At 40.6% G+C, this 22,393-nt stretch overlaps 1 protein-coding gene across 6 annotated transcripts in view; it reads left to right on the top strand.

The window, feature by feature from the left end:
* cc2d2a (coiled-coil and C2 domain containing 2A) overlaps window positions 1-22,393 on the top strand; it is a 140,611-nt gene that overhangs the window by 18,342 nt on the left and 99,876 nt on the right. For all 6 annotated transcript variants that reach the window (XM_080189982.1, XM_080189975.1, XM_080189958.1 and 3 more), the window contains 5 exons: window positions 7,104-7,181; window positions 8,640-8,715; window positions 12,210-12,301; window positions 14,637-14,738; window positions 17,848-17,952. In XM_080189982.1, coding sequence (XP_080046108.1) covers window positions 7,104-7,181; window positions 8,640-8,715; window positions 12,210-12,301; window positions 14,637-14,738; window positions 17,848-17,952 — 453 coding nt within the window. The remainder of the gene's footprint in view (window positions 1-7,103; window positions 7,182-8,639; window positions 8,716-12,209; window positions 12,302-14,636; window positions 14,739-17,847; window positions 17,953-22,393) is intronic.

The raw sequence follows: 22,393 nt of genomic DNA, 5'->3' as shown, positions 1-22,393 counted from the left end.
TATTGAGACCAATCATCTCTTTTCTGTGACTTCTGTATTGAATGCAAGGAAACAAACTCTCTGGACCATAAATCATAATTATGGTCAAATAGAAGCAAAATACTGTGGATGCTGGAAATCTGAAATAAAAACACAAAACTCTGGATAAGTTCAGCAGGTCTGACAGATCAGTAGAGAAAAACAGTTAACATTTTAGATCTAAATGATCCTTCTACAGTTTATAATGGATATCCTATTTTGATTCAGTCACAATCTTGCACAATTTCAACATTTATGTTTCTTTTTTCTTCTTCATCTCCCAATTTCCACCTGTTTAATATCATCATTATATCTCGACAGGATATGTTACTTCTAACTGGTCAGAATTCTCCAGCTTTGCCCAAGATGGGGATTCTTGGGTGCTGCTGCAGTGAATGGAGATTTGGCTGAGCGTTAAATTCTCCGTTCTCACTGGCAGCGGAAGTGAGGCGTGTGGAACTGAAGAATTCCGGCCACTGAAACTTCTCCAGATTGAAATCAAAATAACATTTGTGTGAAAGAGCCAACAAAAAATATGTACTAGATATAGAAGTGTACTAATAAGATAACACGCCACTGAGCGAAGGCATCGTTGGCATGGTGGCAGGGGTAGGAGAGACACAACCAAACAGAATCCAGTACGCAGATTATTTCCACTACATTAATCAAAATTATTCCAGGACTATTCCTTCCATAAATTCGGCACCTGGACTGAAACAAACCAGTGTGCTTTAAAATGCTCCAAACCACAAAAATCCATGAAATTGAACAAAAGATCCTTTTCTTTTAGCTGCTCTTTGAGAAAGAAATGTAAACTTTGTTTTCCACTGTTTCTCCAGAGATACTAGCTTAAACCTCATTTATTTCTAACCTCGTAAATTTTGATCTTTTGGAGCAATGCTTGTGGTTTTTCCTTTTCAGGCTGCATATTTATTGGTGAACAATTGCTAACTAAGTGGATGATTCCTTTAACTATTAATGTTTTACACCATTAAATGGGGCTCTGCTTTGCCTTGTCGGCAAATCATTTGTGTTTTCCATTCGTGGATATATCATTAATCCAATGTTATCCAGTGCTCTTCATGTAAAGACATTTGCCAGAAGGAATTTTTCTATAACTTTTTGGTTTGGCAGTATTAAGTGAAATTGTTGTACACAGTCAATTCTGTTTGAATAACTCCTGCCTCCTGGGAATGGCTGTTGGAAAAATCCAAACAAATTCTTCTTTGCTTGTTTTTGTTGGAAAATTTGTTGGAGTTAATTGCTCTATTTTAAAGCTGTAGTCTCATATATGTTCCGTTCATGGACTGAATTGGTTTTGACTCCATTTCGTAAGCCTATTCCATTCATAGCATTACCTGCTTTCAGTTTTCCAAGCTTGAAGAAGCAAATAATAAACACAAAAGTTATATGTTAATGCGTGCCACCGTGTTACTTAACGCAATCGTCACGTTTTGGAATTTTTGACCATTTTTCACGTGATGTGTGAAAGAAGGAGTTATTTTTAAACTTATCTTTTCAAGAGAAGTAAATTCGTGCAAGCTTTCTTGAAAAAAAAATTGAGGCGATAGGTGGCTAATAGATAATTGTTCTCCGCAGAGACTGCAAAGAATAGTATCTAGGTAGCTTATCTCGGGGAACTTGGGGAAATAAATAGTGATGTCTTGAGGAGTGTACATATAACAGAGAGTGAGGTGTTGGAAGTCTTAAAGCGCATTAAGTAGATAAATCCCTGGGACCTGATGAAGTCTATCCCAGACACTGTGGGAGGCTAGGGAAGAAATTGCGGACCCATAGCAAAGAGATTTGAATCATTGGCAGCCGGGGCGAGGTGCCGGAAGATTGGTGGGTGGCAAATGTTGTGCCTTTGCTTAAAAAAGGCTGCAGGGAAACTACAGGCTGGTGAGCCTCACATCTGTGGTGGGCAAGTTGTTGAAAGGTATTCTAGAGACAGGATCTACAGGCATTTAGAGACACAAGGACTAATTAGGGACAGTCAGCATGGCTTTTTGAGTGGAAAATCATGTCTCACAAATTTGATTGAGTTTTTGAAGAGGTAATCAAGAAGGTAGATGAAGGCAGTACTTTTGATGTTGCCCACATGGGCTTTAGCAAGGCCTTTGACAAGGTACCGCATGGTAGATTGTTGCATAAGTTTAAATCTCATGGGATCCAGGGTGAGGTAGCAAAATGGATACAAAATTGGTTTGATGATAGAAGATAGAGGGTGGTTATAGAAGGTTATTTTTCAAACTGGAGGCCTGTGGCCAGTGGTGTGACGCAGGGATTGGTGCTGCGTCCACTGTTATTTGCCATTTATATTAATGATTTGGATGAGAATATAGGAGGCATGGTTAGTAAGTTTGCAGATGACACCAAGATTCTTGGCATAGTGGACAGTGAAGAAGGTTATCTGGGATTGCAATGGGATCTTGACCAATCAGGCCAATGGACCGACGAATGGCAGATGAAGTTTAATTTAGATAAATGTGAGGTGATGCATTGTGGTAAATCAAACCAGGGCAGGACTTACTCAGTTAATGGTAGGGCATTGGGGGAAGTTATAGAACTTAGAGATCTAGGGGTACAGGCTCATAGCTCCTTGAAAGTGGAGTCACAGGTGGTTAGAGTGGCGAAGAAGGCATTTGGCATGCTTGGTTTTATAGGTCAGAACATTGAATACAGGAGTTGGGACGTCTTGTTGCAGTTGTACAAGACATTGGTAAGGCCACCCTTGGAATACTGTATACAGTTCTGGTCACCCTATTATAGAAAGGATATTATTTAATTAGAAAGAGTGCAATAAAGTTTTACTAGGATGCTACTGAGTCTTGATGGTTTGAGTTATAAGGAGAAGCTGGATAAATTGGGACTTTTTTCTCTAGGGCATAGGAAGCTTAGGGATGATCCTGTAGAGGTCTATAACAGAATGAGGAGCATTGATCAGTGAGATAGTCAATATCTTTTCCCAAATGTAGGGCAGTCTAAAACTAGAAAGCATAGGTTTAAGGTGAGAGGAGAGAGATAATTTTTTCACACGCAGGGTGGTATCTGGAACAAGCTGCCAGAGGTAGTAGTAGAGGCAGGTACAATTTTGTCTTTTAAAAAGGATTTAGACAGTTACATGGGTAAAATAGGCATAGAGGAATATGGGCCAAATGCAGGCAATTGGGACTAGCTTAGGAGTTAAAACAAAAGGGATGGCATGGACAAGTTGGGCCAAAGGGCCTGTTTCCATGCTGTAAATCTCTGATTCTAATCAATAAATACCTTTACAACTATGATGGTGGAAAATTTGTGAATGCTTGTCATGGTTATTTTGCCTGTGAAAGTAGAGACATTTAAAAAAAAACAGTGACGAGAGGTAGGCAGTGAACAATTGCTAGAAGATACTAGATCAGTTATGTTTCTTGTGCACAATGTTGCAACGGAAAGTTTTTGGCTCGTATTTTAGGGGCATCTGAGAATTTAGATACTACTCTCCTTAACCCTATATCTGAATCATAGCTTTACACAATGAACAGAGCCAGTCCTAGAATAGAACTCTGTAAGGCACCACCACCCATTTCCAACCGCTCCTAGAAACTGGTTTAATTCCTAGAAGGCAGGTTTAATGTTGGTGAATTTGGATGTGAATGGGGTTTGAAGTTCTCAAAAGATATTTTTACTTTGGGAAGCTGACTCCCTCCCACCAAATTCATGTTTAATTGGAGCACCTTAGGCTATGCGAGAGCTCCCCCTTGGGAGAGGGGTATTGTCAATTCCAATACAGTGAAATAGCAATAAGCCAGATTTGGATGACCTGAATTTCTGGATATGTCGAAGTCATGATGTGGATGTGCCGGCGTTGGACTGGGGTAAACACAGTAAAAGGTCTGACAACACCAGGTTTTAGTCCAACCGATTTATTTGATCGTAAACGCACAAGCTTTCGGATTAGTTCCTTCGTCAGGTGAATGGAGAGTTCTGGCCTCAGACAGAGCATATAAAGCACAGACAGTTTACAGATTACTGATTAGAATGCGAATCTTTACACCTAACCTGCTGTTCAAGTCTTGAAGTGGCCGACAATGTGAGTGGAAGGAGCACTGATCACAGGTTAAAGAGATGTGTATTGTCCCCAGACAGTACAGTGAGTGAGGTTTTGCAAACCCAGGCAATACACATCTCTTTAACCTGTGATCGGTGCTCCTTCCACTCACATTGTCGGCCACTTCAAGACTTGAACAGCAGGCTAGGTGTAAAGATTCGCATTCTAATCAGTAATCTGTAAACTGTCTGTGCTTTATATGCTCTGTCTGAGGCCAGAACTCTCCATTCACCTGACGAAGGGACTAATCCGAAAGCTTGTGCGTTTACTATCAAATAAATCGGTTGGACTAAAACCTGGTGTTGTCAGACTTTTTAACTATGTCGAAGTCATCAGCCGTTCCTGCTGGGATAGTAGCAAATTCCATTGAGCAATGCCCATGATAAGCTGAAATTCCGCACTGATTACTCTGGATTAGCCAAACTTGTGCATAGACAGTGTGCTAATCACTCTGCCATTATGCCACAGAATAGGGTGTGCCTACTAGGTAAATGAGTGTGAGGAGTGATGTGCTGGAGTGGGCTTGAGAAGGCAGCATGAGGAGTCTGTACAGGAATGGCTGGACAAGCTAGGCTTGTATCCACTGGAGTTTCGAAGAGCAAGAGGCAACTTGTCTGAAACATACAAGATCCTGAAAAGTCTTGACATGCTGGACGTGGAGAGAATGTTTCCTCTTATGGAAGATTTTAAAACCAGAGGTCACTGTTTAATAGTAAGGGGCCTCCCATTTAAAACTGAAGTGAAGTGAATTTTTTTCAGAGGGTTGTGAATCTTTGGAAATCCCTTCATGAAAAGGTGGTGGAAGCAGAGTCTTTAAATATTTTGAAGGCAGAGGTGGATAGATTCTTTGTAAGCAAAGGGGTAATAGGTTATAGGAGGTAGGCAGGATGTAGATTTGAGGATACCGTCAAATCAGCCATGATCTTATTAAACGGTGAAGCACGCTCAAAGGGCAAAATGACCCACCCCTGTTCCTTGTCTGTAGGTTTGTAATGCATATCAAAATATAATTGAATGTACAAATCTATCACCTCTCCTGCCCTGCTTTGGGTCATTAAACTGCTTCCTACATTATATGCCAGGAACATGGCTCCTGCTGCTGTGGCTATCTCTGCTACCTTTAACCACACCTTCTTTTTCTGTCTAATTAGCTGCTTCCTCTCATTGCTAGGGAACGGTATGTACCTCCAAGTGTTCCCAGCCAGACAATCAGGGATGTGTCATTGAACCAAGGTGTAAGGTTTGACATTCTTGACTCCATTCTTCCAATTTCAGCTTTGATTTCCAACTCCAGATTCCTCTAAAATACTGCAGTTGAAATTGTGTCTTGTGAATCGTCGTCATGCCCACTGGCACTTAATGATCTGAAATCCAGCAATGACGTATGATTATGTGGACTGACTGGTTTAAAAACCACTGACAGGCATGCTGCTCTGACTTCCAGGTTTCCTGCATACTCTGGATCTTCTCACCACACTGTCCCATCCTCTTTCACAGCATAAGCTGATCTTAAAAAAAAAATCATCCTTATAGTTACCTCCCCTCTAGTCAGTTTTTAATACATTTGTTAACTTTTCCCTTTTTTTGCCCCAAATGTTGCATTCCTTTATCCACTCCAATAATCTCCTCTGTAATACTATGCACTATGTGCTGCTATCCATCCACAAATAAGATAACTCGGTTAGGAATGGTGGTATATAGTTCTTCTATATTTTGGTGGATTTTCTTAGGGAGTCTGCATATGACTTGGGCCATAGGCATGAGCACCATTAGATCATACATGTTGTCTCAAAGAGTTCTAATCAGTTGTTAACTAGTCTTCCTTTCTGAAATTCATGTTGGCTGTTTTTCAATATTTTCTCTTCACCTAAATATTTGGTAATTTTATTGTTAACTAAAGACTGCAATTTAAGATTAGAAATTGACTCCAGTTCTGATTCACCCTTCTGTGCTGCATTGGCTACCCTCAATAGACTTCAGTATTATTTGTACAGCTCCTTTTCATTCCTTACCCTCTTTCCTTCAAGATCATTGGATGTAACCTGTAAGGTTCTGGAATTGTAGACTGGGTGATCGCTATGTTGAGCACCTTTGGTCTGTGTGCAATCAGGACCCTGACCTTCCTGTTGCTTACCATTTCAACATACGGTCCTGCTCCCATACCCACATGTCTGAACTTGGCCTGCTGCAATGTTCCAGTGAAGCTCAATGCAAACTGAAGGAACAGTATCTCATCTTCTGGTTCGGCACATTACAGCCTTCTGGCCTCAACATCAGATTCATTAACTTTTAGATGATTAGCTCTACACCACCTCAACCACTTTGTTTCATTTAATTTAATTTTTAACTGTTCCCTACCTTTCGCTTACCCCCCACCCACCCACCCGCCCTGCCCCCACCCACCCACCGTCACAGTTTACCTTCTGATTTCAGCTTCTCTGCCGTTTGGCCATTCACACCTTCTATTCTTTCTATGGACTGCCATTAGTAGCCTTTCCCCTTGTTTCTGTGGCTATGACTCATCTTTCATTCCTTCATCCTACAGTATAAATATCTCCGACTTTCTATAAATTTTAGCTTTGATGAAGGGTCATCTGGACTTGAAATGACAGCTGTTTTCTCTCCTTACATTTGCAGCCACACCTGAGATTTTCCAGCATTTTCTCTTTTGGTTTCAGATTTTAGCATCTGCAGTAATTTGCTTTTATCAGTCATTTTAGCCCTCTTTTAATTTACAATCTTCCTAACATCTTTCTTTAACTTGTTATATCTTTTATCTCAGTTTTGTACTGGCCTGGAATGAGAATAGGGTAGGTTCTATAATGGGCAGGTGATCCATTCTGCCAAATTACCATCCATGTAGTGAAGATGAACATTTTCCCCATTTATGTTCTCCTTGAACTCATCCCAAATGTTTCTATGACTGTTAAATTTTGGCTGCTTTAACTCTGTCCCCTTACTGGCAAGTACTATATTTGCATTGTGGTTTATACAGGAAATTCAGAGTGAGGATGAACAGGTGGAGAATCTGAAACGGACCGTGAAAGCCCAAAGGCAAAGAAGAAAAAAAATGGTATGTTTGACCATGCATGCTGGTCTTTTACTCCTGACATTTCTGTCTTAGGGATTTGGTGATTATTTAATGCCTACCTGTCTTTGATTTTAAATAACTTGCCTGGAATTTCTCCTCAAGTTCTCACATGAGATTTGGAGTATTCCAAGGCGATATCCGTAATCATTCACTTACTTAGCAACATTTTCATCCACTTAGATGTAACTGGTTATGGTTGGCATTTGCGAGATGGTGATTACTGCTCAAACTTAGTTGCCCTTAGAAGTTGATGCTGAGTTTCTATTTGAACTGCTGGTGTTGAGGAGAGGTTTCTGAGATATTAACCTGATGACATAGCAAATAGCAGCAGGAGTAAGCCATTCGGCCTGTGAGTCTGCTGCTCCATTCTAAAAGTTCATGGCTGATCATCTATCTCTTTGGTAATTTTCCTCATTATCCCCATATCTCTTGTCATCACTACTGTCGAGAAATCTATTGATTATTGTCAGTCAGTGGTTAAAAATGTCCAAACCAGGACGTTAAGTGATCTGGAACTAACAAAGATCCCACAATGCTCTTGTTCTTGGTATTGTAGGTCATGAAGGTTGCAGGGGGCAGGCGGGATTGCCATCAAAGTAGGCATGGTGGCTTGCCGCAGTGCATTGTTTACTCAATATGCAAAACAACTGCAGTGCAATGGGACTGGAAAAGATGGATATGGAGCCTTAAACTTGAAACAAAACCATTGTGGCCATTTATGGGTGTAGGGAAGCCCCCTTTGTTGCCTTGATATTGTTTTAAAATGTATTTCTTGTGCTGCCAAATTTGCTGAAAAGAGAATTCAATACTTTTATTAATTCACCTTTCAAAATAGCCAAAAATGAATCTTCCCTCCTGCTGCTTCCTAGGTTGAGCACTGTTTGCAGCAGAGGTCAGGAAGGAGACTTGCTTCCAAACCTCCTGCGTGCTATGTGCAATAACAAGTACCAACCTGCAGCTTGGTGGTCATTGGTGATTTTTTAAAAAGACCTTCCACCATGCCTTGATGGAAAATATATTAAAAACAGTGTGACAAAGGTCAGAGATTCAGCAGGTTGCATTGGAAGTTGTTTTTTTTCCCCACAAAATACATTGTTTTATTCCTTAAGCAATGTTACTAAACTTGATCGACTACACCAAAGCAACTAAATTTGAAATAATCATTTGGTGGTACAGAACTTGAGCTTTGCTGAAAAACGAGACATACTGTTGACACTCATCAGGGCAGAACAATTTATACTTCATGAGAAGAGAGTGCTGATTGTTTGTTATTTGAAATCTACAAGCAAAGGGGCCAATTCATTTTGAATATGCTTTTTGTGCATTTAACTTACTTCTGATTCCAATTCTGCTTAAAATTATCTAATTTTAATTGCTTTTATTTCAAAATGAGAGAGATTTGTGACCATTGTTGGCACTGACTCAATTTCTTCTTCTTAGCTTATTGATGACATTGTTGATTTGCATTCTGAAGAATCCATACAAGAAATGAATGTAATTACTCATCAACAAAGAAGTAAGTTGTTTCTAACTAAAAATAACAAATGTTGCGTGCTTTCTTCGGTCTCAAGTAACCACCTGTATGTTTTCCAGCTGTAATTGCAGCAATCCTTTTGTCTTCTCAACTGCGCAAGTAGCTAGTTTGACTAAAGTTGTGATAAAATAATGGCAGTTGAAAGCAAACAATTTTCAGTTTTTACTGCTATAATCTATTCCAGTGGAAAATGGTTAAATATTCTGGTTGGCTTCACATGTTTATCTATTTGTACGTATAACTTAAATGATTAACGTTCTAGTTGTGCTGCACATGTAAAAGCAAAAGAGTTTAATTTAAGCATTTCAATGTGTTGTGCTTTCTACATTAAATTACCCAATCTCAGGTGGCCAACAGATGGTGTAAGTTTGGGGGAAAGAGAGAGGGGGAGGTGGAGATGGATGGGAAAGTGTGTGAGAGAGGGCAGGCAAGTGTGCTGTAACAGAAGAGAGGTGTGTGAGATGGGGGGTGTCCGAGAGGGTGGGAAGGGAGAAGGAGCATGAGAGAGAGGCAGGTGTGTGGGTGAGGGAGAGAGGAAATAGGCGGGAGTACATGTGTAGGAGAGGATAGGTCGGTGTATGTGTGCGCACAAGGAATGGAGAGAGAGTTGGCAGTACGTGCAAGAGGGAGAGATGGAAATGCATGTGAGAGAACATGAGAATTGGGATCAGGAATAGGAAATTCAACCCCTCAAACCTGCTCTGCCAGTCAGCACAATAAGGGCTAATATCATCTTGGCTTTCCTGTCCACTCCCCAAAACTCTTCAACCTGATACTAATGAAAAACCTATCTCTTTCCTCAAATTTGATTAGTGTTCTGGCATCCACTGCACTCTGCAGTAGAGAATTCCACAGACTCCTTGAATGAAGTAATTCCTCCTTATTTCTGTTTCAAATCTGCAATCACTTAGCCTAAAACTAAGGCCTCTCCTAGAGAGGGAGGAGTATGTGGGCAGGAATAATAATGGGAGTGGTCAAGAAAGAGAAAGAGAGGTGGTAGTACATAAGAGGAAAGGGGAATCTGTGCAAGAGAGCGATATCAGAGAGAGAAGTTGGAGAGTTGGAGTGCATGAGAGAGATGGGGAGTGACTGTGTGAATGAGGGGGAGGGTGCACAAACAAGAGGAAGGGAGTTTGCAAAAGCAAGAGGGAGTGGGTGTAAGTGTGGGCAAAGTGGTCACGTATGAACCAGAGGCAGAGGGGTGAGTGCAGGTGAGGGGGAGAGGAGGATGTGTGTGTTAGGAGTGCTTGCAAAAGGAGCACATATGACAGAAGGGAGTATGCATTGTCAGAGATTATGGCTAGAATCTTACTACTCTTCCTGCCAGTGGGATTTCCCCATCCTGCCGCAGTGAACAAGATTTAGCTGGGAGCATGGTGTGACCAGCAGGTAAGGCCACGCTGTGTGTATTTCAGATCAGCCGTTAAACTGTGTCATTGTCTGTGATGGACGTAAAAGATAATAACAGTCTTTCTCGTTTGTCCTTTGAGGCAAAGATGACTATATTCATCATCTGGGGTGGTTGGTAGGGTTACCATGAGTTTGTTGTGATGCTAAGGTCGATCTGTGTCCTGAAAATTCTGCTGAAAATAGAACAGGATTCACAAAATAGTGAGTTTTGGATGAGTTGCTGGCCTGGGATATCCTCTCCTTGCATTTCTTTTCTGCCTTTGATATGCACTTGCTTTCGAAGGAGGCTACACCATTTTTTTATTTGGTTGAATCCTGCATTCAAAGGTCAATATCAAAACTCCTGATTGAAATCTCCAGAATGTCCTAGTAATGCTTCCTTTGACCACCATGAGAGTACATCTCAGATTCAAGCTCCCCTTAACAAGTGCCGGGTACAGTCCATTGTGACTTGGCGGGCACTTGGCATGCCAGCTCAGGTAATATCTCAGTGTCTGGTATTTTGCCCTGTCATTTGATTTTCAGAAACTTCTAAAGGTGACTCGAGTCTAGGTGGTTTAGCTTCATTGACATGATACTGATCTACAGTCCAAGTCTCACTTGGCAATTCTTGCATGCGTCTCATCAATATAGAGAAGTCGAAAGAGCGTGTTGCTGAGATAAGTGAACCTCTGTACAGTTGACAGGTTCTGGTCATGGACTAACATCTTAGGTGTGAGATAGGTCTTTTTGGGAGCATCTGGGACATTACCTCATTTCTCAGTGTTGATTGTGAGGCTGAAGTTGGCATATATTGGAGAATAAGACTGTGCTATGTTGCGAGTCCAGCAGCTAATATGCCATAACTGGCAAACAGGAAATTGCGAATTATGTGCTTGGAGATCTTGGTTTTGCCTGTAGTTATCTCAGACCAAGCAGCCTCCCATCCAGATGATACCTGATTTTGATGCCAGGATCACCATCATAGAAAGCATTGGAGACCATTGTGGAGAAAGACATGCTGAAGAGGGTTGGCACTAGCAGACAGCCCTGTTTAACTCCATTAGTGACCAGGAATGGGTCAGAGGACACCATCATCCAGAACACGCATGGCCATCTCACCTTGCTGACAAAATACCTCATTGGCTGTAACTGCTTTGAGATATCCTGATGTCATGAAAGGTGCCAAATCAATGCAAGTCTTAATCCATTATTGACTGAACTAATAGAATTAAGAGGCATTATAAATCTAATTTAGATTAATATTGGCAAAGATACGACAAAATTCCTATTTCGTGAAGCAAAGTTTAAAGGAACAAATCAATGCTTATCCAGGAAAATGTGAAAATTAGTTTGGCTGCCTACAAGGAAAAGTCACTAGAAAAACTAAAGGACCAGTTGACAAAGTTTAAAGAAATATTCCTGGATAAGATGAAGTACTAGTCATAAATATGGTGTCCCCACTAAAGAAAACTGGCCAACTGAGATTATAGTAATTTTTTCCAAGACTAGGTGTTGTTCCAGTCATCAATGGCCCACAAGGCCACTTACAATGTCTGGATGATCGTTTGCCTGAACTGGGATCTGAAACAAAAATAGAAAATGGTGGAAAATCTCAGCAGGTCTGACAGCATCTGTGGAGAGGTAATAGAGCCAACATTTGTGATCATCCAGATGGCTCTATTCTTTCTCCATAAATGCTGTCAGACTTGCTGAGATTTTCCAGCCTTTTCTGTTTTTGTTTCAGGTTCCAGCGTCCGCAGTAATTTGCCTTTATCTTCTTTAATGTCTCCTTGCATTGGAATGCACCCTGGTCACAAAGAGACAATGCAACCAAAACAACTTGTAAAGCTGTCTCTCTGATGAATCTTTTAATTTTCTCAATGTTTTGCCTTGAGTCAAGAAGTCATTATTTAACTTTGAGTAATTTTCATCTGCAGAATTAATTTTGAGTTGTTGATTTTCTGACAAATTCTGTTGGTGTCATTGTTTTCATGCTGAAGAGTGACAAAGCTGAACTATTCTTTCAATACAATGTACTGCTATTTGCTTTCTTTTGAAAGATATTGTCAATTAATCTCTTTCAGGTCTTCCTCCTCTTCCTGTCTCCACCCCAGGAACAAGTTTTGCTGAATACTCCATGCGAGAGAAAATGAGGGAGAAGCTGAAAGCAGCCAGGGTATGCCTGTTTCGAAAGCACACACACTTCTTTCACCAGGATAATCTGTTGAGCTAATGCTTTCCTTGTTGGTAAAATGTTACTTTTAAGTGTGACAGTTTTGTTATTAAAATCTGAATACTTCAATATTCCTATTTGATAATGTGAAGAATGCAATTATTATTGATTAATGCATGTGACCTGGCACGGATTGGGGTGGCAAGGTGGCACGGTGGTTACCACTGCTGCCTCACAGTTCCAAGGACGTGCGTTCAATTCCTGGCTTGGGTCACTGTCTGTATGGAGTTTGCACATTCTCCCTGTGTCTTCGTGGGCTTCCTCCTGGTGCTCCGGTTGCCTCCCACAGTCAAAAGATGCGCAGCTTAGGTTGATTGGCCATTGTAAAATTGTCCCTCAGTGTCCCGGGATGCTTAGGTTAGAGGAATTACAAGGTAAATACAAGGGGTTTTGGGGATAGGGTCTGAATGGGATTGTTGTCAGTGCAGACTCCATGGGCCGAATGGTCTCCTTCTGTCAGTAGAGTTTCTATGATTCTTCAATCACCCTGTTGTCCAATTCTAGTACTCTATTTTTTATATTAGGATGTTTGAGTAGTTTGTATCCTGATACTCTATTACGTGAAAGAAAACAAATAATATGAAAGCAATCTCTTGAATTTCTAAACAGCAATCAACGTTTGTACTATTTTGCATAAATACCCTTTTTGTACTTGGCTCAGAGAATCTACCATCTAATAGTTAAAAATTAAAATGCTTGTCTGAGAAAAGAAGACAGACTTTGTGGGAGGGAACTACATATTTGGTTTCTGCTGATCATGAATAATCCGATGTTCACTCTTGGCCCTCGCCATCGGAACCACTCAGTTGATTTACTGCAGAGCGCTCAGCACCTATTGTTTATTTGTCTTCTTCACATTATCTACATACTTGCAGAGACCTGCAAATATTAGCCAGTTCCATCAGTCGATGCCCTCTAGTCTATGACACACTGCCATCACTCTCACCCACAGCAGCAATTCATTGACCGATACCTTAAAAAATCTTTAAAATGTAGTGTGTCTGAACTAAATGCAGAGTGGACAGAATATCACCATCACTCCTTAATGGAGGGGCGTGGGAGGAGGAGACAGGTGGAATGTTTGCAGCTCAGTCTTCACTGCTAACCAAGCCAGCACTGAGGTGATTCTAGGTAACGTTCATACATATTCCTCCAGATAGCATACATAATAACGCCACTGGATTTCCACCTCTGCTTTTTAAAGCAACAACTAACCTAATCCACTTTGCTTCATGTGCACATGGTTTATCTTTGCATGGAGCAGTGACAGATTAACCATTGGCAGCCACATGTATGGCTTGGGAGCATGTTCTCAGCACCTGTTTGGATACACTGAGGAAAAATTTAGCGTAGCCAATGCAGTGAACCAGCACATATTTTGGATTGGTAAGAGGAGATTGGAGCACTCAGAGGAAACCCTTGCAAACACTGGGAGAATGTGCAGTCTCTGCACAGACAGTGGCCCAAGCTGGGAATTGAACCTGGGTCCCTGGCGCTGTGAGGCAGCAGTGCAAACCACTGTGCCACCGTATTAATTTATTCAAATAAAACTCCAGTGATTTTATTTACTTCCAAATGTATATTTATGGCAGGAGAGGAAAGGGATGTAATGTTTATTTTGTACCAGAGATTTGGATATTGGTTACTACTGGGATGATTTGTAGCAGACTCTTTAGAACAGGCAGCATTAGGTTTTGCAATACATGTTTGGTGGACAGTCTTGTACCTGCAACACTCCATCTCCCTGGGTCCACAAGAGCCCTGGTCAACAACTCTGAATTTTTTTCTTTTTGTTAAACATCTTTCATTTTTCCATCAGCTGAATACATGTTGTACAATTTTTAATATTCTATTCCAATTCTGACAAAGTAATGTGCTGCATATTAATCAACTGACGTTTTATAGCATATCATTGAAGTAGATTGATGTGAGCTGGTTCTGTTGATTTAGAGATTACAGTGATGAATTCTTGTGAAGATCTGAGTGAACTCTACAGCCTCCAGAAATCAATTGAACTATATTCAGTTTGAGGCAATGGAAGAATAATTTCAGTTCCCTGTATGGAGTTGGTGGGACATGGGAGTGTCTGAATGGTATAACAGCCACTGTGTTGGCCACTGGTTTTAGAGCTGAAGGCAGGTGGCTTGGTTTTGTTAGGCCCTAACTTTCTTGAAGTTGAATAAAATGAATTGTCTGTGTGTGTGTGGGTGAGTGTCTGTGTATCATGCATATTTAACCTTTCCCTATTAATATTTATATCTTTAAAAATATTGTTTAGTTTAAAGCACAGAGTGCCATCAAGCAAGGGGAAGCAAGTGCACCGTCTCTGCATCTTACACATTTCAAAGACCAAGACTCAGTTACTCGATTTGATACTGAGGTGAGAAAAGACATTTGAAAGTATTAATAACTGATATTAGTATAAGCGCATAATTTATTTTTAGACCCTCATCGTTCTCTGATTTCTGATCACTCTGTATTTGTAAGTGTTTTATGTTCCGTGAGGCCCACCCCCTCTTGGGTCAATTGAGGCCCTTAAGTGGCCAGTTGAAGGTTATTTCAGGGTCTCTTCTCATCCCACCATAATTCTGTATCATTGGGCAGAGACCAGAGCAAATTTTGAAATCCGGCAGTTCTCACTGCTTGAGCTATTGCTAGGAAAAGAGGGTATTCTTCCTTTAGGGCCCTATTGGTTAGTTTGCTAACACAGTGTATATAACTTAACAATCGCCCAGGCTGCAGACTCTATTGGAAGCGCTGAATCTCACTTGGCAGTGCAGCAGGGCACTCTTATTTGTTTCCCTTAGGAATCATGCAATGGAAAGTATAAAACAACAGCTGCACTGCAGTATGAAATGATGTTCTGCCTGCCAGGTCAGAGTTGTTTGTTGAAGATATGGAAGATATTTCATCAGGATAATTGTCAACTTGGTATGGAACACAGAAAATAAACAGCATCATTAATTGGACTCTCTGCATTCTTCTGTAATTGCTAAAATACACTAATTATTTACTTCAGAACACCAAACCTTTTAAGCTGATTCCAAATTGACTCTAATTTATTTAATGCCTCATCAATTTCCTATTAATGTCAAGCATAAAGAAGCTTATTTTGTGTTCTGTAAAGGAGACCATTTGTATAAGGCACAAAATGGATGCTTTATTAGGCAGCAGTATTTACATGAGCCAGTCTTCTCCAAATGCCTTGTGGGCAGCGGTTTACCTTTACTCTGTCCAATATTTTGTCATCTGATTACATGCCCCAGATGTCATAACAATAAAAACTGTATACATGAATTGGACACTAGACAGCTTGAGAGAGATCACAATTTTGCAATTTATGGTCTGATGGGTGAAGTAAGGTTATATAATACCTGGTGAATTTATTTTTGCCAGCAAAGCATGTAATGATTTTAATGCATTAATAAGTAATAACTCTCCTCATTGTATAAAAAGTAGCAAAAGACTCCACGTTTTCTCTTTTAGCAAGCAAAATATATCTCCTCACCACTAATTCCTCAGATCTTAAAGAGAATCTGTTTACTCTGTATGTATCTTAATTAAGGAATAAATCAGACACCAATTTCTAACTTCTATGCATGCACTGAACAACAAAGTCAGGTTACTGTCTGATTTGCCCTAATACCCCATCAATATCTCACAGAGACATTCAACGTCATTCACGTAAACTCACCATACACAAGAAAATGTAGAACTGGCCAGCTCATGTCCATGTGAATTTTTAACAATGTGATAAGACTCAGTTTCCATCAAACGATCTCTCTAGCACTGAAAGCTTACTTTTACAAGTGTGGGATCTTATTGCTTTAGATGATATTACGGTAGGAGATTTTTCTTAACGTTCTCTTTCTGTCTTGTTAACACCCCCTCTTGATCCCATCTTTCTATCCTTTCAGTTTTGTGCCCTGTGCATAACATTGCAATGAATTAAATATTCTAACTTTTGTGTATCTCTGTGTATCTCAGTGAAGAGGGATTAGTTGACCACGTACACAATCAAATGCTCTGGTCACAAAAATCTCCCCCAGTGAAATGTTCTCTACCTACTATAAGTTGCCATGCAAAACCCCACATGATGTATATGGGCAATTGTAAGCATTACAAACAGGGAGTTCCTTCACTGCTGACCCGCAAAATCTAAGGCTACATGTTATTGTTATTGTGTCCCTTGTTCCTCAGCAAGAGAGGGGAATTCTGCTTCACCCACCACGGTTTTCTTCGTCCGGTGATGGGTCATTTGAACTGGCTACTTTCCTTGAAGTGATAGTTTCCTGGTAACTTCCTACCCTTGCTCTGCTCATTCCAAAATTAATGGTGATTGATAGAATGTCTTGGCAAATACCTGTACCTCAGTCTGGATGGGTGCTTTGTCCAAATGTGAATCAGTGTTTCCCCAGACTCTGTGGATTAGATTTTCTGTTTCTCAACAGACGTTGGAGTGGGGGGAGGTGGATCAGTGGTTGAGTGATCTGCTTGCTCCTGCTGCCGTCAAGTCAGTTTGCCCAGTCAATCATTTAGTAGCCATTCAGCGGGAAGGAGGCCAATCAACGATGCGAAGGTGGACTCCATACCCAATGGGACTGATGGTTGGGACATCACACAGCAGAAGGGTAATACCGCAGAGAAGAAGTCAGTCACGGTTACAAGTTTAAAGGTCCTTCTAAACCTCTTTTATTTATTGGAGGCTCAGGAAAGCAAAGACATTAGTTTAACAAAAACATGCAGCCACTGCCACCTTCACCAGCAGAGTCTGCTGCTACATTTATTGAGCCATGGTCCTGGTGGCCAGCCTTTTCTTTTCTCCTTGTGGTGCCTTGTCTTGGCTGCCGTAAGATACTCCCAAATATTTTCATGTGCAACATGCTGAAAATGCAGCAGGCAATGAAAAATTGCTGACAATTGGGTTGTTAACAATGGGTTGGGGCAGCACAGTGGTTTCCACTGCTGCCTCATAGCGTCAGCGACGTGGGTTCGATTCCTGGTTTGGGTGACTGTGTGGAGTTTGCACGTTCTCCCTGTGCTTGCATGGGTTTTCTCCCACAGTCCAAAAGATGTGCTGGTTAGGTGCATTGGTCATGCTAAATTCTCCCTCAGTGCACCCGAACGGGTGCTGGGACATGACAGTAACTTCATTGCAGTGTTAATGTAAGCTGACTTGTGACATTAATAAATAAGCTTAACAATAGTTTTTAATGAGCAATTTCAAAATGGGCTGTCCATTTCTGTGCCCGCTTACCATAAGTAATTTTAGAGGTTTGCATGATGACGTTGAGATTGCCAGTCCAATGGGGGCACCCGATCTGTGCTGTAAAATCCAGCCCAGGTGTGTCATAGATTTAAATTTTTGGGAGCTGAACTTGATATAATTTTAACGTAAGTTATATCGGAATCTTGTTGTGACTGAAATTCCAACCCAGAAGTCAGGAATCAAAGCTTCAAATGCAGTTAATTTATTGTTGTTGTGACAGGTAGACAAGAATGAGATGAAGAGACCAAGTGCTGATGAATCGCCCTTTCCATCTTCAAAAGTGAGGTTTCGTGAAATAGCAAATAAAGTGAAGCAGAAAGCACAGGCAAGTCTTCCAGATCCAATCACCTCCTGTTTTAAGGCATATCCATGTGTCTGTTATAGAAGTTAAATTAACTGTAATATTAAAATGTGTATTTAATATAATTATGGATGGGAAGCCAGCCGAGATTGATGAGCTGGCCATTCTAACAATATGAAAGCAACATACTGAGGATGCTGGAAACCTGAAATTATAACAAAAACTTACTAGAAGAACTTAGCAGGTCTGGCAGCATCTGTGGAGAGAGAAACTGAGTTAACATTTCAAGTCCACATGACTTATTCAGAGCTGAATAGTAGAAATGCAATAGGTTCCATGCTGTTAACAAGGGAAGGGTGCAGCAAAATGAACAGTCAGGAATATGTTGGAGGTCAGGAGAGATAAAATGGCAAATATATCATGGATACAAGACAAAGGGAGTGATGAAGGTAGTGCTAAAGATTGAAGCAGATGTTAATAGTGGCATAAAGGTCAGATAGCAGAACAAGGATCAGCATCTTCTGAAACGAAAACTCAGGAACAAGATATATACTGGCAAAAAAAAATCAAAATGGAAAACAGAGCTCATGGTCTGAATGTGCTGAACTCAATATTAAGCCCAGAAAGAGTTGTGCCACTTACCTACCCATATGCTAATAAGTTTGCACTGAAATCTTTGGGCAGTCTTTTATCAGCGCCAGGTGAACAAAGTCTAACCCTGTTTGTCCAAGCACAAAAACATGGAGAGGTATTTGATGAGATTTTTTCTAAGTGTCCAGCTAGTCTGAAAATGGGAGAGTTCCAGATCCATTTTTTTGGTTGAGTTTTCATCTCATCCATGCAATTTCATGCTTTCTTTCACCTCAAAACCCGCTGAGGGGGGATCGGAAATTGAGGTCATTGGGTCTTTTGCAATTGTCTTAGGAATTCACACTAGCTCTCTGCATGAGATTTGTTACGCTTTATAGAGACTAAACGAGTCAAAATTCCTGACTTGGTCGGGGCAGGGCAGGAGGAAAATGTTAGATCTCAACATGATTTTAGCATAATGCTTGGATGGGGTAGAAGACACCATAGTTTCAGTGGACAAAAGAAGAATCAAAATCTCCTGTTTATCTGGGCTGTTAACTTCTCTACTGTGATTTAAATGGCTTTGGCTGATTTACAAAAACCGGCCTTGATACTTATAAAAAATCTACACATGAAAAACTAACTATCGATCCCCTTTGATTGACAGGCATTCTGATATTGAAATGAAAATCTTCTGTTTTCCTCCTCCCCAGAAAGTAATCTATAGTTTGGACAGCTGCAGCCATATTCAAAGCTTGACCGAGATTCAACTTATAATAGTTTCAACAAAACAGATGTTGCATTCACCTGAAAATGACTAACAGTTTCAAGAGATTGTAATAGCAGATTGTCTCTTTGATGTATTTTCCAGTTTGTTAGCACTAGCAAATAGGATTATAAATACTACAAGGTGTTTTTCACATGACAATGTATTTTTCTCACTGTCAGTGATATGAAGTCTCTTATTTGATGATGAGGTTTGTTTTTTCCCATGAAATGTAGCTATTTTTTGTTGCTATCGTACGGTCTCCAGATTGTTTGTGTGTATGTATGTATGGAAGGGTGCGCTGTGAGTTTAGTGGGTCTTTGAATGCTGTTTGAAGTTGGAATCTGGCCGTTCATGCTGGTGGGATCTTGTGGTCCTGCCAACAGAACACCCCTACTGCAGATTTCCTGGCAGTGGAGGATGGAGTCAATTGGAAATCCCATTGACCGTGTACTGTCCAGTGGCGTACTGCCTCCTGTGCAAGAGAGGCACTGTCAGAAGACCAGAGAATCCTGCCCACTGTACTGGAGATCTGAGGTCACCTCCTAACTTGTCTGTTTCTGCACACACTTCTCAGACACTCCAATGCGACAACATACTGCATTGCGAACCTGACCAGTGTAAGAAGGCAGCAATGGCATATGAGGTTATACACGGGTTAGGTGTGCAGTTTGTGAGCACACTAATGCACACGTTAGGTTTTCTTGAGCCCAGAGAAAGATTCGACCCATGTACTTCCCTGACAGTGTCAAAATAGTTTAAGATGAAATTAAGAGGCCTGTGTGTCTTATTGGATGTAGTAGTATGTTCAACACGCATGAACAATGCAGAATGGTATTCATTCAAAATTAAGGAATGTTTAACTGCAAAGTCAGAGGGAGTAACGCTCGAAATGTGGTCTTGTCAGAATGTCTTGAGTACAGTATCAGCATTCAAGTGCTAGAGGCACTGCAGTAAAGAATCTTGAAGCTCATCCATAGTACTGAGGCCTGAGCTAAAAAGACCATATTGACATTTGAACCCAGAAGTGCGCATCTGAAGGTTGATTTTCAAAAGGCAGTAAAAGATGGGGAAAAATAAATCTGGAATGGTACTTTAAATTAAAAATATGACAAAGAGACACAAGTTATAAATAAGTAAAAGGGATTGATGTCAGAAAACTCTTCAGCTAAAATGTGATCTATGTCTGATCAGGAAGGCAAATGGAACATTGACGTTTATTGCAAGGGAAACCAAGTATTAAAGTAGGGAAGTGTTGCAAAAGCTGTTAGACTGGATCTGGAGTATGGCATACAGTTTTAGGCTCCTTATTTAAGAAAGGAAATAATCGCACAAGCAGCAATTCGTGCTTCATGCAACTGATTCTTAGGATGAAGGAGTTACCTTATGAGGTAAGGTTGAGAAGGTTGCGTCTATACCCATTGGAATTTAAAGAATGAGAGATGTTCTTATTGAAACAGAAGATCCTGGGGGGACTTGACAAGGTGGATGCTAAATGGATGTTTCCCCTTGTGGGAGAACCTAGGAATAGAAGGCCTAGTATAAAATGTATGGGTTCTTTTGCACCTCAAAGGATTGTTAGTGTTTTTGCAACTGATCTTCTCCCAGAAAGCAATGGAGACTGGGTCAGTGAATATATTCAAAGCAGAGCTAGATGGAATTTTGATCAGCAAGGGAGTCTAGGGATATGGGGAGCCAACAGGAAAATAGAATTGAGGCCACAGTTAGGTCAGCCATGATGCTATCAAATGGGAAAGCAGGGACTAAATGGCCTGCTTTAATTCTTGTATTCTTGTGTGGAATAGCCTTTCAGATAAAATGATGGAGGAGGAACCCCTGGAAGCATGTAAAACTGACTTAGATGCATTGGAAGATAGATGATCTAGAGAGGATGAAATGATCCTCTTTACAGATCTTATGAAATGAAAATGGAAAATGCTGGCAATGCACAACAGATCTGTGAGCATTTAGAACAAAGATGTGCAGGTTAGCCAGATTGGCCATACTAAATTGCCCCTCAGTGTCCCAAGATATGTAGGTTAGGGGGATTAGCTGTAGGAAATTTATGAGCTAAGGCAAGGGAAAGGGCCTGGGTAAGATACTCTGTCAGAGAATCGGTGCAGATCAATGGACTGAATGGTTTCTTCTGTGTTGGGATTCGATGAGTTCAAATCTCTAGTATAAAAATGTAATTCCTTGTCAAAGTTCATCAGTTCCCATAAAGGGTCTCGTCTAAAATGTGAGCCTATTTTCTGTGAAAGAGGTTGAATTATTTCCTGTACAGTACTAAAATGTTGCTTTTATTTCAGATCTTCAGGATTTGTATTTGTTAATTAAGTTTTTCCACATACCAATTATTTCTTTTGAATGATCGTGTATGCTTCCAAAAAGGGAAAAGTGAAAGGGTGGGATTTTACGACTGCGCTCGGGCGAGATTGTGAAATCCCCCTTGAGGCCAATGGAAAATTCCGTTGTGCAAGCCCGCAATCAGTGATAAAATTCCAGCCAAAGTCTTTTTTTTAAGAGTTGTAAATACTTAACTCTTCACCAATTCTTCAAACTTCAGTCTTCCCGTGGTTAAATTACTCAATTCTGCCTCTTTAAGTAAACTTTGGTCATCTGCTTCTCTCTGCATTTTCTTTCAATAAGAAAACTTACCCTTTCTCTAGTATGCCATAGTGTTGAAGGGAGATTGTTTTCTTTTTGTATATCCTCGTAATAGACTCCAGATGGTGAGATATTAACGCAAGTGCTTAGTTGCCAAAACCATTTTGACTTTAATAATGAAGCAAAATGTTTGTTTGTAACCAAGCTTACAAGGAATGATGTAATGTGATTATAATTAATGCTATTTATTAGCATTTAGTTCTCTCCCAACTTAGGAAATATTGCTTAACGACTGTCATTTCATATTGTTAGTTGGACTGCAATGTATTGGCCAGAATTCTCTGATCTCGCATGCTCCGCTGCCAGTGTGAATGGAGAATTTGGTGCTCAGCCAAATCTCCAATCACTGCAGCGGGACTGGAGAATCCCAGCATGGGCAAGGTCAGAGAATTCCAGCCTTGAGATAAATCCTTAAATTCTGCTCAGGTGAAGGGACAGTGCGTGTGATTAAATCAGAGCAAT

This window comes from Carcharhinus amblyrhynchos, chromosome 1 (assembly GCF_965287045.1).
Source record: "Carcharhinus amblyrhynchos chromosome 1, sCarAmb.v2.hapA, whole genome shotgun sequence".
Lineage (NCBI taxonomy): Eukaryota > Metazoa > Chordata > Chondrichthyes > Carcharhiniformes > Carcharhinidae > Carcharhinus > Carcharhinus amblyrhynchos.
Note: the sequence above shows the minus strand (reverse complement) of the source record. Positions and strands in the feature narration are given on the sequence as shown.